The sequence below is a fragment of the Rhea americana genome, unplaced genomic scaffold (genome assembly GCF_003343005.1).
Source record: "Rhea americana isolate MKP2758 unplaced genomic scaffold, rheAme1 scaffold_125, whole genome shotgun sequence".
Lineage (NCBI taxonomy): Eukaryota > Metazoa > Chordata > Aves > Rheiformes > Rheidae > Rhea > Rhea americana.
In genome coordinates, this window is record NW_028185317.1 from 2,804,294 (window position 1) to 2,823,362 (window position 19,069).

General features: G+C 49.1%; 2 protein-coding genes across 4 annotated transcripts in view; both read left to right on the forward strand.

Annotated features, from left to right (window-relative positions):
- The first annotated feature begins 1,036 nt into the window (after window positions 1–1,036).
- LOC146600249 (ribose-phosphate pyrophosphokinase 1) lies at window positions 1,037–13,016 on the forward strand. 3 transcript variants are annotated; one of them, XM_085325989.1, is made up of 7 exons: window positions 1,040–1,413; window positions 4,024–4,207; window positions 4,540–4,638; window positions 6,512–6,636; window positions 9,386–9,559; window positions 10,328–10,487; window positions 10,748–11,200. In XM_085325989.1, exons 1-7 carry the CDS (start codon window positions 1,292–1,294, stop codon window positions 10,757–10,759), a joined length of 876 nt encoding a protein of 291 aa, XP_085182115.1. In that variant the 5' UTR covers window positions 1,040–1,291; the 3' UTR covers window positions 10,760–11,200. The 3 variants fall into 3 exon arrangements, with proteins under 3 accessions (XP_085182116.1, XP_085182115.1, XP_085182113.1); XM_085325987.1 differs by lacking the exon at window positions 10,748–11,200 and adding an exon at window positions 12,848–13,016 and having other exon boundaries at window positions 1,043–1,413; XM_085325990.1 differs by lacking the exons at window positions 9,386–9,559; window positions 10,748–11,200 and adding an exon at window positions 12,848–13,016 and having other exon boundaries at window positions 1,037–1,413.
- A 5,829-nt stretch (window positions 13,017–18,845) lies between these two features.
- Window positions 18,846–19,069, forward strand: part of LOC146600250 (thymosin beta-15A homolog) — a 1,789-nt gene continuing 1,565 nt past the window's right edge. The window contains exon 1 of the mRNA XM_085325995.1: window positions 18,846–18,930. The gene's annotated coding sequence lies outside the window, so the exon portion shown is untranslated. The remainder of the gene's footprint in view (window positions 18,931–19,069) is intronic.

Consider the following 19,069-nt stretch of genomic DNA (forward strand, 5'->3'; position numbering starts at 1 on the left):
GACGCCACTACAGTGGTACATGGGGGCAGAGAGGCCCAGTTAGGTGACACTGGTACAGCGTTACATGGAGGTACAGCAGCCCGGCCAGGTGACACTTCTACAGCATTACACGGGGGCACAACAGCCTGGTGAAATGATGCTGGTAGTGTTACAACAGCCTGGCCAGGTGACACCACTACAGCGTTACATGGGGGCACAGCAGCCTGGCCAGGTGACACCAGTACAGCATTACACAGGGGCACAACAGCCTGGTCAGGTGACACTGATACAGCGTTACATGAGGGTACAGTGGCCCAGCCAGGTGACCTCAGTACAGCGTTACGCAGGGACACAACAGCTTGGCCAGGTGACACGGGTACAGCAGTTCACGGGGGCAGAGCAGCCCGGCCAGGTGACACCGGTGCAGTGTTGCACAGCAGCCGGGGCGGCCGTAGCCCGGGCGACGGAGGAATGTGGCAGAAGGCTGGCGGCCTCCAGGCGCCGCAGCGCGGGGCCGGCGGGGCCCGAGCCGCCCACGGCGCCATGCTGCGGTAAGAGGGCCCTGAGCCCGCCGGGAGCGAGGGCGGGTAACGCGGCCCGGGGCCGCGGCGGGTGAGAGGGGGCCATTTTCTATCCGCCGCCCCCCTCTCCTCAGGGCATCCCCTCAGCACGCCGCAGCCATCATGGCCGCCGCGGGGGGGGCGCTCTTGCCAGTCACGCGACCAACGCATTTCCCCCCCCCCGGCCTTTCCCCAGGGCCACGTGGGGCAGCGCCGTCGGCCAGCTCCGGCTRCGGCCGCTGCCGCTCTGACCAATCGTGAGCGAGGCAGCCAGGCGCCGGCCAATCGCCCACCTCTTCCTGCCCCTAGTCCCACCCCTTGCAGTGCGTACGCAGCGCGTCCATGGCCGCGGCGAGAGGAGCGGGTGTCACGCGCGGCCGTGCGCGCTCGCGCCCCCCCCTCACCCCCTCTCCCACCAGGGGCTGTTGTTTAGGCGAAGGGCGGGGCAGGAGGGAGACGCTTCGCGCCATTGGAAAGCCCGGCTGGGCCCCGCCTCCCGCCCCCGAGGAGCCAATGAGGGGCGCGCCAAGGCGTGGCCGCGGGGGCGGGGAGTCTATAAAGGGGGCGCGCGGCTGGCGGGAAGGGGTAAGATGGCGGTGTAGGCGCGAGTCGGCGTGTCTTGCGCTCCCCTCCTCCTSCTCAGGCGCCCGTGTTTCTCCTGTCGGAGGAGGCGGCTGGATCCCGACTCTCAAGCCGGCCGCGGTGTGAGGCGGGAGGAGGAGGACAAAGCCTCCGCTGCCGCCCGCGCCGTCATGCCTAACATCAAGATCTTCAGCGGGAGCTCGCACCAGGACCTGTCCCAAAAGATCGCCGACCGCCTCGGCCTGGAGCTCGGCAAGGTGGTGACCAAGAAGTTCAGCAACCAGGAGACATGGTGAGGGAGCGGGGAGGGAGGCAGGGAGGAGAGGGGCGGAGCCGGGCACTACAACTCCCAGCAGGCGGCGCGGCGSGGCCGCGGTGGGGCCTGCGCGGGCGCCGCGCGGGGGCTGCCGGGAGTTGTAGTGCGGGGAGCTCGGCGCGGGGGCGGCGGCGGGGCGCTTCCCGCCGCGGGGCGAGTCCGGTGTCGGGCGGAGGCGGCGGCCGCGCCGCCCGGAGGAGTTGCCCTTCCTGTGGGGAGGGTGGCGGGGGCGGTGGAGAAGGGCCGTGCGCCGCGCGGGTCCGGCCTGCCGCTCTCATCCCTCTAGCGGCCTTCGGCGCCCGAACCGCGTGGGGCCCTGCGGAGCCTCCCGCGTGCTCTGCCGTCAGGTCGCAGCTTCCCACAGATAACTTCAGCACCCTGCACCTAGCGGGGAAAAAAACATCTGGGCTATTTAAACAGGGCACTGGAGGGAAGACTTTGTCGCAGSCGTGTGTTGCTGAGGCTTGGTCAGCAGAAGTCGCCAGCTGGACCTTGTGCCTGCGGTGGATCCACCCGCCGGCCTYGCTTAGGCCAGACCGCAGGCTGTGGTGACTTGAGGCTTGGTGTTCGGTGCCTCGGGCGTGGCCGGTGCCTCTAGACTGCTCTGAACAGCATCGGGATTTTGAAGTGGTTAATAACGCTATTCAGGAAAGATCAGGCAGGAACATAACCTAGCGCATGGGAGCGGCTTCGGGAGACTAGCTTCCCTGTACCGCTGTGCAGCGCGAGAAGCTGCGGTGATGCCTCTGGTTGTTCCCCCTACCAGCTAGGAAATCTGTCATTTATTTTGTTTTCTCTGCGTATTCTTTATAAGTCTTTGCTGTTGTCATCCTACTTGAAGATGTTAGGAGAAGCTAAAAGGTCAGGGGTCTTTAGAGCTTGGTCTGCAAAGTACAATAAGCATGTATTTTTCTCAGTATAATCCACAGAATTTCAAATGATTGTGCCAACCCACCACTCTTCTGAAAACAGTTTTTTTTCATGAAAATCCAGGATAGAAACAGGAGGAAGAATACCACAAGAGTCTTCCATTGCGTGGGTATACACTGTAGTTGAAAACTCGAGAGATACTTCAAAGAGTTAGACAGGAAACCAGTAAAAAGACTGTTTATGACTCTGCAGTTGTTGCCGTTGCACTGTTTTCATTACTATTTATCAATTTTTCTTACCTGTCCAGTTGGCTAGTCAGGATCTTAATGTCAGCAGGTAGTGTGACTGTTAAAGATCTAATGCGTCCTATGTACCCTAATAAACTGATCGCAAATATTTGCCTGAAAAAACAAGATTGTCAAAAGTCAATTGCTAGAACAGCTGACTAATATTTTGTGCGGTAAATATCAGAGAGAGCTCTCGTATTAAGCTCTGGCTGTTAGTAGGTACAGTTGGTGACATGTATGCTGACAACTGTTAAGTCAGACACTTACCTAGTGGAAAGTCCTTATGCTGGCTGAAATTCTGCTTGAGGGATTGATGTATGCTGTAAACCAGTATATGAGATAGCAAAAAGACTGAAAGCTTGCTCGCTGGTGCAGCTTGAGCAGCAAGACTGTAAATGCATAGTGGTCATCAAAAATATGTTGAGGAAGGGTGCAAAGTGAGATGAGGGAATTAAATAATAGTATCAAAAATCTGCCGTAAGGTTCTGTAAAAGTGGAGCCATTTGGAGTGTGTTGTGTGACTGTCTCATTGCTTCTAGAGGAAGCTCAGCAACCAGTTGTAGCCATCTACAGAGTGAATGAACACCCCCAGGGCAAGAAGAAAGAATCTATGGAGGAACTTCGTCCTCTGTAGRTTGACTTCTGGTTGTTTCGAAATCTGCAGCATGCTTCTCTACATTGAAATGTTGGAAGTAGGAGTAGTTAGTTTGTTCCTACAAAAGGCCTTTTGCAGTACTTGTCTGTATGAAACCCCAAACCTGAGATTGCTGCTTTCTTTCCAACTCTGCTTTTGGTGCAGGTGCCTCAGCACATGTACTGAAGCTTTCTGGCCGTTTGCCACTGGCAAACAGGACCTTTGGCTTGTATTCAGTCTCTTCATCAGCAGGGATTAGTGTGCATTACATCCAGGAGGAAATTAACCCCCAAAGCCTTTCCAGAGTGAAATGCTGGAGGGCTTCTCTGTCCAAGCCAGTGAATAGCTGTTATGATTCTAAATCTAATAATCTACTGCAGTGTAGCTTCTGTTAGAAGTTTGACTCAGCCTTCTCTGACTGGTCATCATGCCTGCTTCCTTTATACACCACTTCTTCAGAGATGGGCGTAAATCTCTAATTTGGGGCAAAAAAGGACTCYCTTAGGATGGGTACGTGCTCAGATTGTGCTGAGATTGAAAGTGTAGGCTGAGTGCTTTTAGCCTGACTGGCTGAACCATTAAATCTGATCAGTGAGCAACATAAAATAGTTGCTGAGCAAATAAGCAGCAGTGTTCCTGCTCAACATCCTTGATTGTATTATGTTGTCACCCTCAGACCCTTGGGACTGTAGTCCCATGAGTTGCAGTCTTGGTTGTTCTGCAGGCATATGTAATGGCTGTGTATTTAATTAACTTGTATTTGGATACAACTCTCCCTTCTCCATCTGTTCCCAGTGTGGAAATAGGTGAGAGCGTACGTGGAGAAGATGTCTACATTGTGCAGAGTGGCTGCGGTGAAATCAATGACAATCTGATGGAGCTCCTTATCATGATAAATGCCTGTAAGATTGCCTCAGCCAGCAGAGTCACAGCTGTCATACCCTGCTTTCCCTATGCTCGTCAGGACAAAAAGGACAAGGTAAGGGTTTCAGTAAAGGTTTCTGCTGGGAATATGAATGCATTAGCTTGAAAGCCCTGACTGGGCATTAGATGAAGTTGCGTATGTAGAAGAGGAGATGATAAGACTGACTTTAACTTCATAAACCTCAGGGCATTGGACTGTAAAATCATATTTTCATAAAAATCTATTTCTTGAAAATACACCAAGCTGTAATCACCGTTGATGAAAAGATGCAATGTTAATGAGTGCTGCTTTTAGTAACTGCCTGTGAATCATTACAGAGAAGCAGAAGGCTGACATCTTGGTGAGGGAGTTGAACTTGTCTTGCATACTATTTTCTCTTGTACTAGAGTCGAGCCCCAATTTCTGCCAAGCTGGTTGCGAACATGCTGTCTGTGGCGGGTGCAGATCACATAATCACCATGGACCTGCATGCCTCTCAGATTCAGGTAGGAGCTGAAATCATGAGAGCGGGTGCTTACCTGCTCACATCTGAGCCTGTACTGCCTTGCAGGCTTGCTGGTGATCTGCTTTGTATTGGACACAGCAGCAATCAGGACTTGGACCTCAGGACTGGGAGAGACTTGTAGGGTCAAAAGAAGAGGATTGGGGGGTGGGGATAGATAACAGATTCATCTGTAAATGAGTTAATAGCTATTCTTGATTGGTCTAAGCAATGACTGTTTAGATGAATGTTGGCTTTGTAGATGGTCCATACAGCTTCATCACCTTGCAGTGACCCTGTGTTCTTAACGTTGAAGAATTGGAGAAACAGAATGGTTTGTTAGTCTAGACTGTTCTTAAACACTGAACAGAATTTTCTGAKACTGAACCGTCAGGGTGATGTGAGCAGTGCACTGAGGCAATGGCGTCTTGTTAGTTTGGCCCAGTGACTGCCAATACTGCTGCCCCCAGGTTAGCTCCTCACAAGATGTGCTGGCACAGCTGCTTGTGAGGGTGCAGTTGACCAGGGCAATGATCTGCTCTGACAGCTTGCTGCTGACAAGATGGGCAGTCCTGCTTGGATCTTTTCGCATCCTCCATTTTTCTTAAGTCGGCTTTGGTCCTTTTCCAGGCTGCTAGTGAACCAGCTGAGCTAGTTACACTGGCAGAAAAGTATTCCTAACTTTTTGTTGGTTTAGTGAACTGGAGTCTCACTGAGGAAACCAAAATGATCACTAGGACTGTTTAAGAGAAGCAACAAGAGTGTGTACCAGGGAGAGAAGAGGGGCAGCAAGCTGTTAGACTGGTAGTCTGGTGTAGCTTCTTCTTGAGCAAGCTCTCGGACCAGGAAACCAACTCAGTGCAACTGACAGGCGTGGCAGAGGTAGGGATGTCTATTGTATGGATATGTAAATGTTTTGAATCTAGAGTAGTTACATATTTACTGCCTGGGTGAAGTAGATGGACTTGTCATTTCAACGGTTGAAAATGCAGCCATTCACACTTCAGTGTAATTTGTCTAGAAATACTATTAGATGGAAAATCTCTGGGGGCGCAGCTGAGAAGACTTGTAGAAAGCTTGTGAAATAGAGGAGCAGAGAGCAAAGGGATCTTCCTCCTCCTTAAGAGGCTTGGAGTCGTGATTTGTGCCATAAGGTTGAGAATTCAACAGCAGCAGTGGTGAGGTTTCAGTTGAATAATTGGTTTTGTGTAGATCATCGCCAGCTTCTTATAGGTGCTGGGTTACATGAGCCCAGAAAGAATAGTGTTAGGAGAGATCAGGCCTGCACCTTGAATGTAAGGCATAACTATTTTTGCCAAGGACTCCTCTATACCAGCCCTCCTGTCCCTTACTCCCTGTCCAGGATTAGCTTCTGGCTTTTAGTGACCTTTGAGGTTTACCTGCAGGAGTTTGCTGGGTCAGTGTAAAGTTGTGGAACCAGCTGCTGTGTTAGGTTAAAAGCAAATATTACTGAATAACCTTTTTCTTAGGTTCTGGCTTCCTGTAGGTGCAAACAGTGTAGGTAATAAGCATTAAAGATGAGATTGACTCTGTAAACAAGCAGCTAGCTGTTCTGGAGACAAGTGCAATGGATATTTTCTGCACCTGTTAGGATAGGACTAGTTCCATGTTGTGAAGGTGTCAGATGTAAAGTGTTATTTATGTCAACAAACTAGTCTCAGCTCTGCAGATTTTTTATATTACTGTTCTTTGTATCCCAAAGATTACTGCTGTTCTACTAAGGAAAATAAAGGAAAGCTGAGAATGCAGTAGAAAAGCAGAGACTACATGCCTGACTATATATAGAAGACTTCTTCCAAGTTTTTTGGAATGTGACCTTCAGCTACATTGATCTACTAATGTCTACCTTCTTGCAGGGTTTTTTTGATATCCCTGTTGATAACCTGTATGCTGAGCCTGCTGTACTGAAGTGGATCAAGGAGAATATTGCTGAGTGGAAGAACTGTACCATTGTTTCACCAGATGCTGGTGGAGCCAAGAGGTAAGGTGTCAGACAGCAGGCGKAGATGGTTCTTAATCTGCTTGAATTGTTAACACAGTGTAAAAGTAGTTGTGATGCTATTCTTAAGATGCATATTCCCTCTCTACCAGCCTGTCTTCTGCAAGATGGCAGATAAGAATTGTCAGATATTCTTCCTGGAGAATGTATAGAAGGTCTCTGGGGCTTAAATGGCTTCTGGAATCTCAGATGCATGTAGAATTGAGCAGTCTCTACATCCTTTAGTCTAAAGCTATTTCGGGAGAAGTGGAATTATTCAGGTTGGTGAGGAAGGGTATCATGCAGTTCATAGCCTGTGCCAAAACAAGGTTAACCCTGCTGGTTCATCATTATTTTTATCCAAGCTGTTTGTTGTATTGAACTAGGTTTAACAAGGCATTTTCTTGCTCTATTACTCCCAATCTGAATCTCTTGGTGACTTAAGCCCACTGCTATCTTTCTTTTCCCTGTTTTAAAGGAACCATCTATCTTCCATGCTCAGCAGAAGCATATGAAAGCGCTCCTGTCTTTCTGCACATGCATAAGCTGCAGCTTGTGAGCAACTCAGAAGGCTTCCAAGTGCTCATTAGGCAAAATTAGGCTCTTTCTTGAAGGCTTCATATAATGGCTACAAGCAATAAGCTAAGGGAAGCAGATGTATTCTGTAATCCAGGAGACTCTCATACAAAAGTGTTGGTGCATGGTGACCTGATTCACATACTTGGGAGTGATTTAAGCTCATTGTTAGAAATGGCCAAACAATACTGCTGCTGTAGATCACTGTTTATCTTACTGTAGCTTCATTGCAATCCATGTACCAGACATGACTTTTTGCATGTTTAGCTACTTCTATAGCTTGTTGCATAATGCACTCTCCTGAATGCTAAATTAGCCAACTATAACCTGATTCCTTAAAAGACCTTTTTAAAAACCTCTTGAACTGAAATGCAGCAGTCTTAGCTGGTGAAATATTGCATGAAGATGCAGCAGAGCTAAACACTTTTCTAAGTAGTTGAGTGTGTCTGAAAAAAMCTACTTAAGACTATTGGGATGAGTCTGATCTGCTGAGACTAGGAGTCTGCTGATCTAAAGTACAGAATTTTCAGAGGTGTATGTATTTTGTTCCTTCTGTATGGTAATGCTTTTAAACTCTATCATTCATTGGTATCAATATATAAAGTCTGGATCCCTCCAGTAACATCTCTTCGGTCATTCTCCCTGAAATAAATGTGAGTGCACTTGCAGGACTACAGGTCCAGGGAAGGCCACTGTCCTTGTTCCACATTTGCATGTATTTGTCCTCGTGACACTTGGATGTTTATGAATGCAAGTAAATTGCTGTCAGAATCTCTAGTCATACAAGCTAGTTCTAACTAGTAGTCTTCAAAATTTCAACATGGCCAAAGAACTGGGAGCTTGATACACTGAGTAGTAGAAACTAGCCCCTGCTGTCGCAGTGAGCTGTAGGAGGCTGCTGTCCCAAAGAGGGAAAAAGGACAAATCTGAAGATAAATTGAAAGTGCGGTGCTTGTGTGCTGACTTCTGTGAAGATTAGTTCAACTCCAAACTTGTCCAAGTATCCAGAAGTGCACTGAATTGTATTGTATTGGATATTACATTAGGTGCCCTCATTCTAGTAGCTACAGTCACTTACTGAGAGGCAAACTTGGGCTGTCTTCACTGCATTGCAATCTGGGATAAGTAGGGTTTTCTGTACTTCTGAGTAGACAGTGCAAGTTACTAACATTAGTGTTGAAGGAGGGAGAATGTACTGACCTGTGCTAGAACCTAAGGGCTATATTGCCTAAGACTTTAAAGGCAAGCTGCTTGTCTTTGAATCTCCCTTAGAAATCTGCTGTCGTAGATGAGATAGTCTCTCTTTGCTCAGTTTTATGTTCTGATCTCCTTATCTTTTGCATCTTCTCTTTGCAGTTCTGTTCTTACCTGCAGCTTATCATGGCTGTAGTGAACAAAATTTCTAGCTGGCACTTTCTCCTGGAAACCATTCTTCTTTCACATACAGGTTCAAAATCTAAAAGTAACTGAGATGAGATATGCTTGAAGTCAGAGCAAACCAGTTCCCTTATGTGATGTAGATGATGTGCCTGTGCAGAACACAGGTGACTGTCCTGCAGAACTAAACTTGTTTCATTCATAGCTGAATGGCARTAAAAGGGAAAGTAAGTACTAAAATGTTCCATGGAGTAATAGTGAAATGGCATTTCCAGTAACCAGTTGCATGGTGGGAAAGAACAGTTCTGTGTCATTGTTTTGGATTTTGAAATAAACAATCAATTGCCCTTTTTTTCTGCTCTTTATTCTTGCTCCTCTTCGTAGTCTGATTTTAATAATGAAAAATTCAGGAGGTCTAGTGTGGCATTGCTCAAGCCTACTCTTGTTAGAAAGATAACTTCCCAAGCATTCTGATRATTTCAGGTTTGCTGAGCTTGCTAGTTAAGATTTGTTTTGAGCTTTGAACGTAAATTAATTTGCACCAGTCAGAGTGAAAGACTTTCTTCTTAATCTAGGGGCTGTCATCAGGAGAGTAGATCAGAGGTTTCGCGTTAACTGCTTGAAAGGAAATTACACTAAGGTGACATCTTCTGTGGGTTGCTTGGGAGCAATTAACAGAAGTGGTGACAGCGTCTCTTGTTCCAGTCTTATTTTGTGCTTACAGTTTTGGAAGAGATTGTCCTTCAACTAAAGCTACTATGTGGAGTAAAGTGTGGTTTGGAAACTGTTCTCTCTTTAGAGTGACCTCCATTGCAGATCGATTGAATGTAGACTTTGCCCTCATTCACAAGGAGCGCAAGAAGGCCAATGAAGTGGATCGCATGGTACTGGTGGGTGATGTGAAGGACAGAGTGGCCATTCTGGTAGATGATATGGCAGACACATGTGGTACCATCTGTCATGCAGCAGACAAGTGAGTAGGGCTGACTGTCTTTCCTAAATCAGAGACTTTTAGTGAACATTATGTGTGAATTAATCAAATATTTGTATGTGAAGTTTCACAAAGTAACCTACAGTTTCTTGATTTTTCTATTTCATGTCACACAAAACAAGCCTAGTTAAAATTCTTTCTACTAGAAAAAACTAGAAGAGCATAGTTTCTTTTCTTTGAAAAGTTTGTGTTGAAGGTATGTTTGTTGGATATTGTATTTTTGATGGATAGGCTTAGTGATGCTTGATTGCTGATATTTAGTGATAGGTCGTAGTGAGACTCGGTTGTTCTTCGGCTGTCTTTCACTAGACCATCACTAACCTAACTGTGGGTAAGATTAGATGCTATGTGGTCCAACATAACATAAGGTCACAAATCTGAATTCCTATTAGAAGCAAGCTTTTTGAATCTCTAAAGGCAGCCTTCTACACCAGRGATGCCAGCGTATACAACTTTGGGTGTTAAATACCTGCCACCTTATGGTGGCAAAAGCACTGAAACTGTGTTTGTATGATCTAGTCCAAATGTCCCAGGACTGAGAACAATGTTCTTCCATTGTGTAGCTTGCTGGTAGTAGATTGTATGTTATGTGCAAAGTTGTTTCCTTCCCCAAATCAAGAATGAGCAGAGGTAGTTTGTACCGTAAGCATATGATATTCTCTCCTTCCTGTTTACCTGCTGCCCCATACCYATGTCACTTTAATACTTGCTAAAAATATTTCTCATCTGTCTCCTTTTTCTCCCTCACAGGCTTGTGTCAGCTGGAGCCACCAAAGTTTATGCTATCTTAACTCATGGGATCTTTTCTGGGCCAGCAATTTCTCGAATCAACAATGCCTGTTTTGAAGCAGTTGTTGTCACAAACACAATACCCCAAGAGGACAAGATGAAACATTGCCCTAAAATCCAGGTAAGCATGTTTTCTCTTTTCTCAGCTCCTAAGGAGCAGCTCCCAGGACTTGTCTGTCCCTCTGTTGCTGGGAGGACCTGTAATACTGCCTAGTGCTTACTGCAGTGTTACTAGACAGTTTCACTGATGCTGGATCCAGTGGCAGTGCTGACAAGGAGTCCCTTTATTCCTGTTGCAGTGGGATAGCAGACCTGTTATACTGATAAAATGGAGCTCTTAACCAAGATCATCTCAAACAGTTCATTTAATCTTTTTTGCAGGGCTTGTCATAACCGTCATAACCTAGAACAGATCACTGATCTAATGGGGCCATGATGTAAGCAAGCAGTTCTGTCAGCACCCTTTGGAGGGGTGATATGCTGATGTGTAGCACTGAAGCAGAAATGGGTAGGAACTTCTCAAGCCAGTAATGATGCCAACTTCAGTTGTGAAACTGTCACCTTGGTGTGCTATCACCACAATAGATCATCTTCCTGCAAAACACAAAGGCCAGAAAAAGCTGTCTGGAAGGATTTCTGCTTTCTGTCCTAGAAATCTGACTCTTGCYTTTCCTGTTCCTCTTGGAAGATTGGAGATGCTACTGAATCCATAACAACAGATGCCAAGAAACATGATTTGAAAAGATGTGACTACTTTAAACACTGGATATTTTGTACTTGCTCCCAAGCCTTTGCCTAACCCTTTAACCAGAACTTTATCCACATGTCCCTTCCTTCTGAAGACCTTTTGTGAAACAAAGCAGGCCTGGTTGGGAAAGGTGAACATTGAATGTCTGGATGTAATACCAATGAAAATGACCTGAAAAGGGAGTGTAGTTTTTTACTTACATGCCCTGCTGGTTTGACTAAGAGCAAGTGACCCAGCTCCATAATGCAGTGTTCAGATACTTTCCAACATTAAAAAAAGAAAACTTTGCCATCCATATCAAAGCTAAAAACTGGTCTTTTTAGCCTCACTCCTTATGTTGATTTTCTATTTAGGAAAAGTAAGCAGGCATTTTGTTTCCCATGCTGAGGCTAACTTTCCTGGAAGAAATTTGCCTGCAAAGCTCTTAATTAGGCAGAACTGCAGGATTTCCCCTGTCAACAGACAGATGTGGAAATTAYAGCTTTACCTGGGAATGCAGGCATAATAGCTCATTCAGAAGCTCAGATACAGCTAGAGCATACACACAGCCAGGACARCCTTAAACACTAGCTTTGCAGTGCATGGATGTAGGATACATGCATTTGGGGGAAGTTCTGGAAGGAAACAGTCCTGCTCACCGCCTGGTCTGGAAAGTGAGGGGTGCTGCTAAGGCTCAGCTCAGTAAGCTTAGCTGTAAGTGTAGCAGGTTCCACAGTACAGGGGTTCTGGTGAAAGGAAGCTCAGCTGGTTGAAGCTGAGTGGGTTTTAAGCTGCTTCTGGAGGCACATCATAAGCTGATTGCAAATAACTACTGGGTGCATTTTTCAGTGTGAACTTCTGAATAATGTTCCTGCAACTCAGCACATCTAAAATGTCTGCTTGTACTGCAAACCCCACACTACAGTTCGTGCAGGCAAAATGTTAAAATGGTAACTAGGATGTAAATTGTTGTAGCTAAGGATTGCAGTGGAGAAGCTTTTCAGGCTCTCATTTTTACCTCACTCTTACACTAACATACTGAACTAAAGGATTTGTCATAAGTCCCATGCTTTGTTTTTGCATTCCGTAAGTTTTTTTCTTCCTTCTCAGGAGGCAGACTACACAGAAGGAAGAAATGCTAAACATGAGTTTCACTTAATTCTCAAACAGTGAACATGCTGGTTTTTACTGAGATTGCATTAAATGTAAATGCTTCAGCTGTTGAGGTTTAAAGCTAGAGTTTTATTGAGACTTTTAATTTTTCTTCTAGTTTACTGGATTATTCCACCAGGTGGAGCTAGCACAATAAAACTGTAGCACAGTAACCTAATTTTTTTTTTTTTTTTATGCTGGTAGCAGTGAGTAAAGTCTCATGAATTAAGGGAAGCAGTCTGATCTTGATGTAGACTTCCTGACTTCTGTGTAACCCAGACAAAGCAAACAAGATAGCTTCAGGGTGAGGAATGTTATGTCTTTAGGGAGTGTCAGGAAAGCAGGTTGAAAGTAGATTGTGATCCTGACAAAGATCAGCTGTGAAGTATTCCTTGCAGTACTATACACAGAAYTGAGACTATCTTCAGAAGGATGTGGAATGAAATCCCTTTCTAGCCTAGAACTCATTTTTCTGCATCTAGCATCTTACAAATTTAGGGTGCTGGGTTTGCTCCTTGAAGTTCTTCACCACTTACCAGCTATATTCCTAGGCTTGATGTTTTTTTCCTGGTGATGCTAATGTATCTTTCTTTTCCTTCCAGGTGATTGACATCTCAATGATCCTTGCAGAGGCCATCAGGAGGACTCATAATGGGGAATCTGTCTCCTACCTATTCAGTCATGTCCCTTTATAACAGATGCCAGCTGCTGCTTGTATGGCTTTTTTTAAAACCAAAAGTTGTTCAGCTTGTTATAAAGTTCAGTAGAAGACTCTGCTTGTTCCAGTGCAGTTCTCCACAGCTGCTCCTGCATAAGTCAGGCTTACTGACTCTGATCCCAACACTGGGAGGCTGGGGGGAGGCTCATCTCTGTAACACTCCAACTCCACCAGCATCCTTGTGCATTGGGGTTTGTCAGTAGTAATGACTCAACACTGCAGATCTGTGGAGAGCAGGACTGACACATGGCTAATTGCCACAACTATTTTTGGAGGGGGTGGGGGGGGTTGTCTGTGGGCAAGGTTAGATGATCTGGCATGCACACCCTGAATTGTTTGGGAAGTAGAGCTCCCTAGGACATGTTGGTCTGGATCTACAGCAAGAGCCCAAGAGACTGTCTTACCACTCTATACGTGACAGAAGCCCTACAAGAGGGATGGGAAAGGCTTGCATCTTGGCCAAGCTTAGCCCTAGGGTACATCTCAGGATGGGAGGTGGTTCTGCTACAGCTTTTTCCCATGAAAGGTCAGTGTAGCTTTCAAACTTGAATTAATCTGAATTATTGAAGAAATGCTATGCTCTTGAGTATGCCTTACAGCAAAACTAAGGTGAGAACATAGCATATTCAGTACTGCTTCGCTGCATTAACTTAGTGGTAAAGGTGCATCCTGGACAAGCGCTCTTCCTGGCTTGTGTGTAGAGGGCTCCTGGTGGCTGCATGCTCTAGTTCCTAGCATAAGCTAAAACAAACGCCTCATCTTTGCAGTTATTGTTAGCCTTGCTAGAGACTAGAGGACTGCTATTGTGTACTGTAGTTGCACCTTGATTTCCTGTGCAAAAGTAGCTTGATCCGTTTTTACCAGTACACTTGTGAACTGAGCCTCTTGGCCCTTAGTAGCATACTTGTTGCATCTAGCAAGTGCCTGCTCAGTAGACTGACGTGGGGTGAGCTAATGTGCAACAGCTTTACGTCCAGCTGTCTTTGCCTCTGAAGGCTGTCTGCAGTCCTGTTGTCCCATAAGTTACTGGCGCATTCTCATTGCTTGTCCTGGACACTATCTGTCTTGCCTTGAACATCTTGCTTATTCCAATAACAACTTTGTGAGAGATCTTAAACTATGGAGGACGAGAGGCTGCAGGACTACAGAGCCTGAAGAAGTCTCTGCAGTGGATCAGATGCAGCAAATGAGAAGAGCTTGTGGCAATGGGTTGAAGAGGCTTGTGATAGGTAGTACTGGGAAAAGTGTGRATCTAACTCCAATCTGACAGGCAGCAGAGTGCCTGAAAGAAAAATACCAAAAGTAGAGCTGACTGAGGCTCCTGGATATAAAATAAGTATCATCCAAAACTTGAATGCATGGTAACTGTACCAGACAATCTTAAGGTAAACTGTTAAGTCTCTGCTGGGCTCTTACAGGGGTTATAGATGAAGCTGTTTCATGCAGTCTGGTTTTTGCAAGCACTCCTCTTTGATTTGTTTTGGGTATGAGGGAAGGGAAAAGGGGTAGAGAAGAGGAACCTGAAATTGCTTGCTAGGATAGCTAGCATGGCTTTGAGAGGCTAGAGGCTGGGGAGTAAGTGRAACTATCTGAAAAACTTGGTTAAGATCTAGGGAAGTACTTCTTTAGTTGTGCCTTTTAATGAAGACTTCTCCCCTCTCCCTTCCTGAAACTCCTGTCCTGTGGCAACTTTAACACTTCTATTACATTGTAGGGTTTTTTCTTTTGTGTAAGATTTGGTGTTTGTCTGGAAAGTGTGTGTGTGTGCGCGTGTGTCCTGCTTCTTTGCTTTGCATCCTGCACTGAGCTCTACTGAGAGTCTGATTCCTGCCTCCTGTATTGGAGCCCCTGCTGCTGCACTACGAATGCCCCAAGAGCCAGGACATCAGCAGTGGTGTGAGGATTTTTCAGCAGCCTTTGTGTTAAACTTAAGACCTTGATGAAGGAATTAAACTTTTATTTAAAAAATGTGGCCTCTGTTTATAAATGCTTCCAAAACTCTACCAAGGTGATGTGTATCTTCTGACTTGGTTGCGTGTAAGGTGGATCATAGGATAGTATAGTATGGAAGGAACCCTGAGAGGGTTTAATCTTCTTAAAACAGGGCTGACTTTGAGGTTTAACTTCGCTATGCTCTGTTTGCAAGGAAGAAAAATGCTTAGGACCAACCTGCTTTTCCTAGGGGGTGATGACTCTTGTTTCTACCTGATTTGCTGGATGTAATTCTGTTAGAGGTGGTAGAGCAGTTTTTATTGTACTGTTACAATTATGTATCTGAGCAGATCTGTTTAATGTCCAGGTATGGAAAAATACCRATAGTTTTGCAAACTTAAATGAAGTGTTGCTGAGGATCTTGTACAGGACTGATGATTTGAAGCAGTGGGATTAGGTACTGAGAAGTGCTCGTTTTAACTAAACCATGATCCTTTAGCATTGCATGTTGTAGACCTCAAATGTAAATGAAGTCAAGGGGATGAGATGGTGTCCTTAAAGAAAGGTCTTTTGCCTTACAAAAGAGACTGGCTTAGGTTCAGCCTTTGTTTTGAGAAACAGGACCATGGTCTTAGTGGGACCTCTGCTTGGGGCCACTACCGTCATTTTTATATTGAAACATTTGAGAACTGTACCAGGAATGCCTGAATTGTGCATTTTCCCCCAAAACAGCTGRAAGGAGGGGGGAGAGGAGTTGATGCAGGTCTTGCAAGGTGGTGTAGCAGGCTTAATCAGCCATGGGGATGAAACAGAACATAAGAGCTTTACAGCCAAAGATTTTCTTTATGAAGGTGACCACTACTACCAGTGTGTATACTGCTTTCTTAGTTTACCAATAAAACCTTTTCTTGGTGCTGAGGAGGGGAGAGGAGTTGCTTAAAAGCATGGCTGATGCACARGACATGAGAACTATTTCCAGCAGGTAAATCTTCACTCTACCAGGAACCTTGTTCAGAGGGGTTGGGCTGACACTTTTACTAGAAGTTTATTGCCTAAATTAAAACATACTTTTTCTCCAATTACTGCTTAACTCATGTGGAGGAAAATTGCTACTGGTGGACTAGAAGTGGCCACAGTATATCAAAAGCTGTATTAAGGGCTTAGTGTCACTGCAGTGTGGGTTAGACCAAACCCAGCAAGCTGGCTTGGGGCAAGGAGAGCGCTGAGATCTCTTGCTGCAGGGATGCAGCAGTTGCTTGTGATGGGAGCAGGAGCCACCCTGCCAGGTGCTCACTGTGCTAGTGCGAGATACTTCCTGTAGCAAAGACTCTTCTCCAGCCTCTCCCCTGCTCAGAGCTTGAGCATCTCCAGAGGCTGAAGACTGTGAGGTGCATGAGGACAGCTCTGGAGGTGAATCGCGTGGTGCCTTCTCAGGCTTTTTTCACAACTGCTGCGGAAATGCAGTAGAAAATCCCCCGCGGGTAGTGCCCTGCGCCCTTGTAGCTGATGGGAGGATGGAGCTGCGGCATTTGCCATGCCGGGACATGCTGGGAACGCCCTGGCTGGTGCATGCYGCTGGCTGCAGGCATGTAGCTGCTGGCAAAAGCTGAGGCTGGTGCTGCCRGTGTCCTGTCCACCAGACAGCTGTGCCATAAAAGCAGCAGCAGAAAGCAATGTATCAGCTGCAGTTTGGGCCTGGGTAGTTTGAGCGGAGTGGGAATGCCGTGAGCCGCTGCAAAGCTGTTTGTGCTCTTGGAGCCAGACTCCGACCTTGCAGGTGGCAGGACTTGCCTGCTGTGTTTGGTGGAGCGAGATGAGATACGTCTCCAGCGCCTCTCCCGCTGCTTGTTCCCGCTCCCCGCTGGCGCGGCGAAGGGCTTCCCCGTCTCCGGGGCTCAGCGTCTCCGCAGCCTGCAGAAACCGGCGGCTGGGCTCCGCAGCTCCTGCGAGGCGGGCGAGCCCAAAGGGTTAATAAAAAGCCTTTCTCGAAGCTGCCTCCTCGGCTAGCTAGAGGAGAAGTGAAACCTGCGGGAGGAATGAGCTCCTGCCCGAGCCTAACGCAAACAGCAGCTCGCACGCTCCGGCCGCTGCCTTCCGGCGCGGTGCCGGGGCGCAGCGCCGCGGCGGGAGGCCTCTCCGTCCTCGGGCCCTTCGCAGAGACCCCCCCGCTCCCGCGGAGGCGGCCGGAGCAGCGGGGCGCCGCGCCAGGGCCGGCACCGCCTCGCGCTGTGGGAGATTTAAAACCGCTCTAAAATGGCCGGCAGCCCCTTCTTCCCGCTTTCGCTTTCCCCTCCGGCCCTGGCTGCTTCCTTTCCCTCGTGAGAACTTACTGAAAGCAGGAACACCCCGAAAACGCGTGGGGAAGGAGGCTTCGCGAGTTTGTCCCAGGAAAAGGCTGCGGCTGGGCCGGTCTCGGCGCAGGGGGACACTGCGGCCGGCCACCACCACCAGGCACCGCAGCCGGCCACCGCGGCCGGCCACCACCGCCAGGCACCGTGACCTGCACCATGGCCTGCCACCGCGGCCGCCCACCACCACCGCCAGGCACCGTGACCTGCACCRTGGCCGGCCACCACAGCTTGCCATCACAGGCTGCCACCATGGCCTAAAACCACAGCCAACCACCACCTACCATCATGGCCTACCACCGTCAGCCACCATGTTTGCCACCATGGGCTGCCACCACGGCTGGTCACCACCACCAGCCACCGTTGTCTGCCACTATTGCCTGCTGCTGTGGCCAACCACCGCCTACCACCACAGCCTGCCACTGTGGCTGGCCACCACCATCAGCCACTACCACCTGCCACAACGGCCAGTCACCACCACCTAGCACCACAGCCTGCCACCATGGCCTGCCACCACGGTTGGCYGCCACCACCTGCCACCATGGCCTGCCCTCGTGTGCAGGCCAGGCAGCGAGGGTCCGGCCGCCCCTCGCCCGGCACCCACRGCCCCACTGGGTCACCCAGCTGTGGCCCACTTGGCTGTGCGGCGCCGTGCCACAAGGCCACCTCCATGCGCAGGACCTGGCCGCCCGCCAGGCCTTCCCACTGCCCCGGCCCCGCAGTCTCTCCCTCGGCCCTGGGGTGGACGGCCCCCCGCCACGGGCTGCGTGGGGGCACCAGGGCTCGCCCTCGCGCAGGCGTGCTGCTGCCACAGGGCCGCACTGCAAGCGTGTGTGCAAGGGTGTCTGCTTGTGCATGGTCTGCGAGTGCACGAGGGGTGTGCAGGGCTGGGGGAGCATGTGCATGGGGGTGTACAGGGCTGTGTGTGTGTGCACAGGGGYGTGCATGAGGTGTCTGTGCAGGATTAGGGTGTAGGTGCAAGGGGGGTGTAGGGCTGGGGTGTATGTGCATAGGGGGTGTGTGCAGGGCAGGGTGTGTGCATGCATAGGGGGTGCAGCGCTGGGGTGTGTGTGCACAGGGTGTGTGTGTGCAGGGCTGGGTGTGTGCACACGGGGCGTCTGTGCAGGGTTGGAGTGCGTGTGCACGTGGTGTCTGTGCAGGGTTGCACAGTCAGGTGTACGAGTGGTGCAGGGCTGGTGTGTGTGCAAGGGGTGTGTGCCGTGCTGGGTGTGTGTGTGTGTGTGTGCACGAGGCGTGTGTGCACAGAGGGGTGTGGGCTGCGGGGGGTGGGGAGGTCTGTGCAGACTGTGTCCATGGGTGCCATAAGGGGTGTGTAGTGCGCGCGCACACACACACACACACTCACTCACGGCTCAGTACACGCGCACACACGCACCCCCCCGCCGTGCGCGCCGCGCTGCCCGGGCGGCACCGCGCCCCCCCCACTCCCCCGCCGCCGCGGGGCATCTCGGGAGCGGTAGTTCCGCGAGGGCAGGCGCAGATGCGGGGGCCTGGGGGAAGAACTACATCTCCCATCAGGCTTAGCGGGCAGCCAATGGGAGCGCGCGGGCTGGGCGGCGGCCGGGCTATATAAGGCGCCGCCCCACGCGGCGCGCTCCAGCCTCACCTGGGCGAGCGGCGGCAGCGGCGGCAGCAGCGGAGCGGAGCGCGGCTCGGCGGCACCGAGGTGCGGCCCCGCGGCGGGGCTGGCCCGAGCCCGGGGGCTGCCGGGCGGGTGGGGCTGGGGCTGTCCGGGCTGCGTGCCGCAGTGGTGCCCCCTCGGGTGTGAGGTTTTGGGGGTGCTGGTGTGCACCGAGGGAGCACGG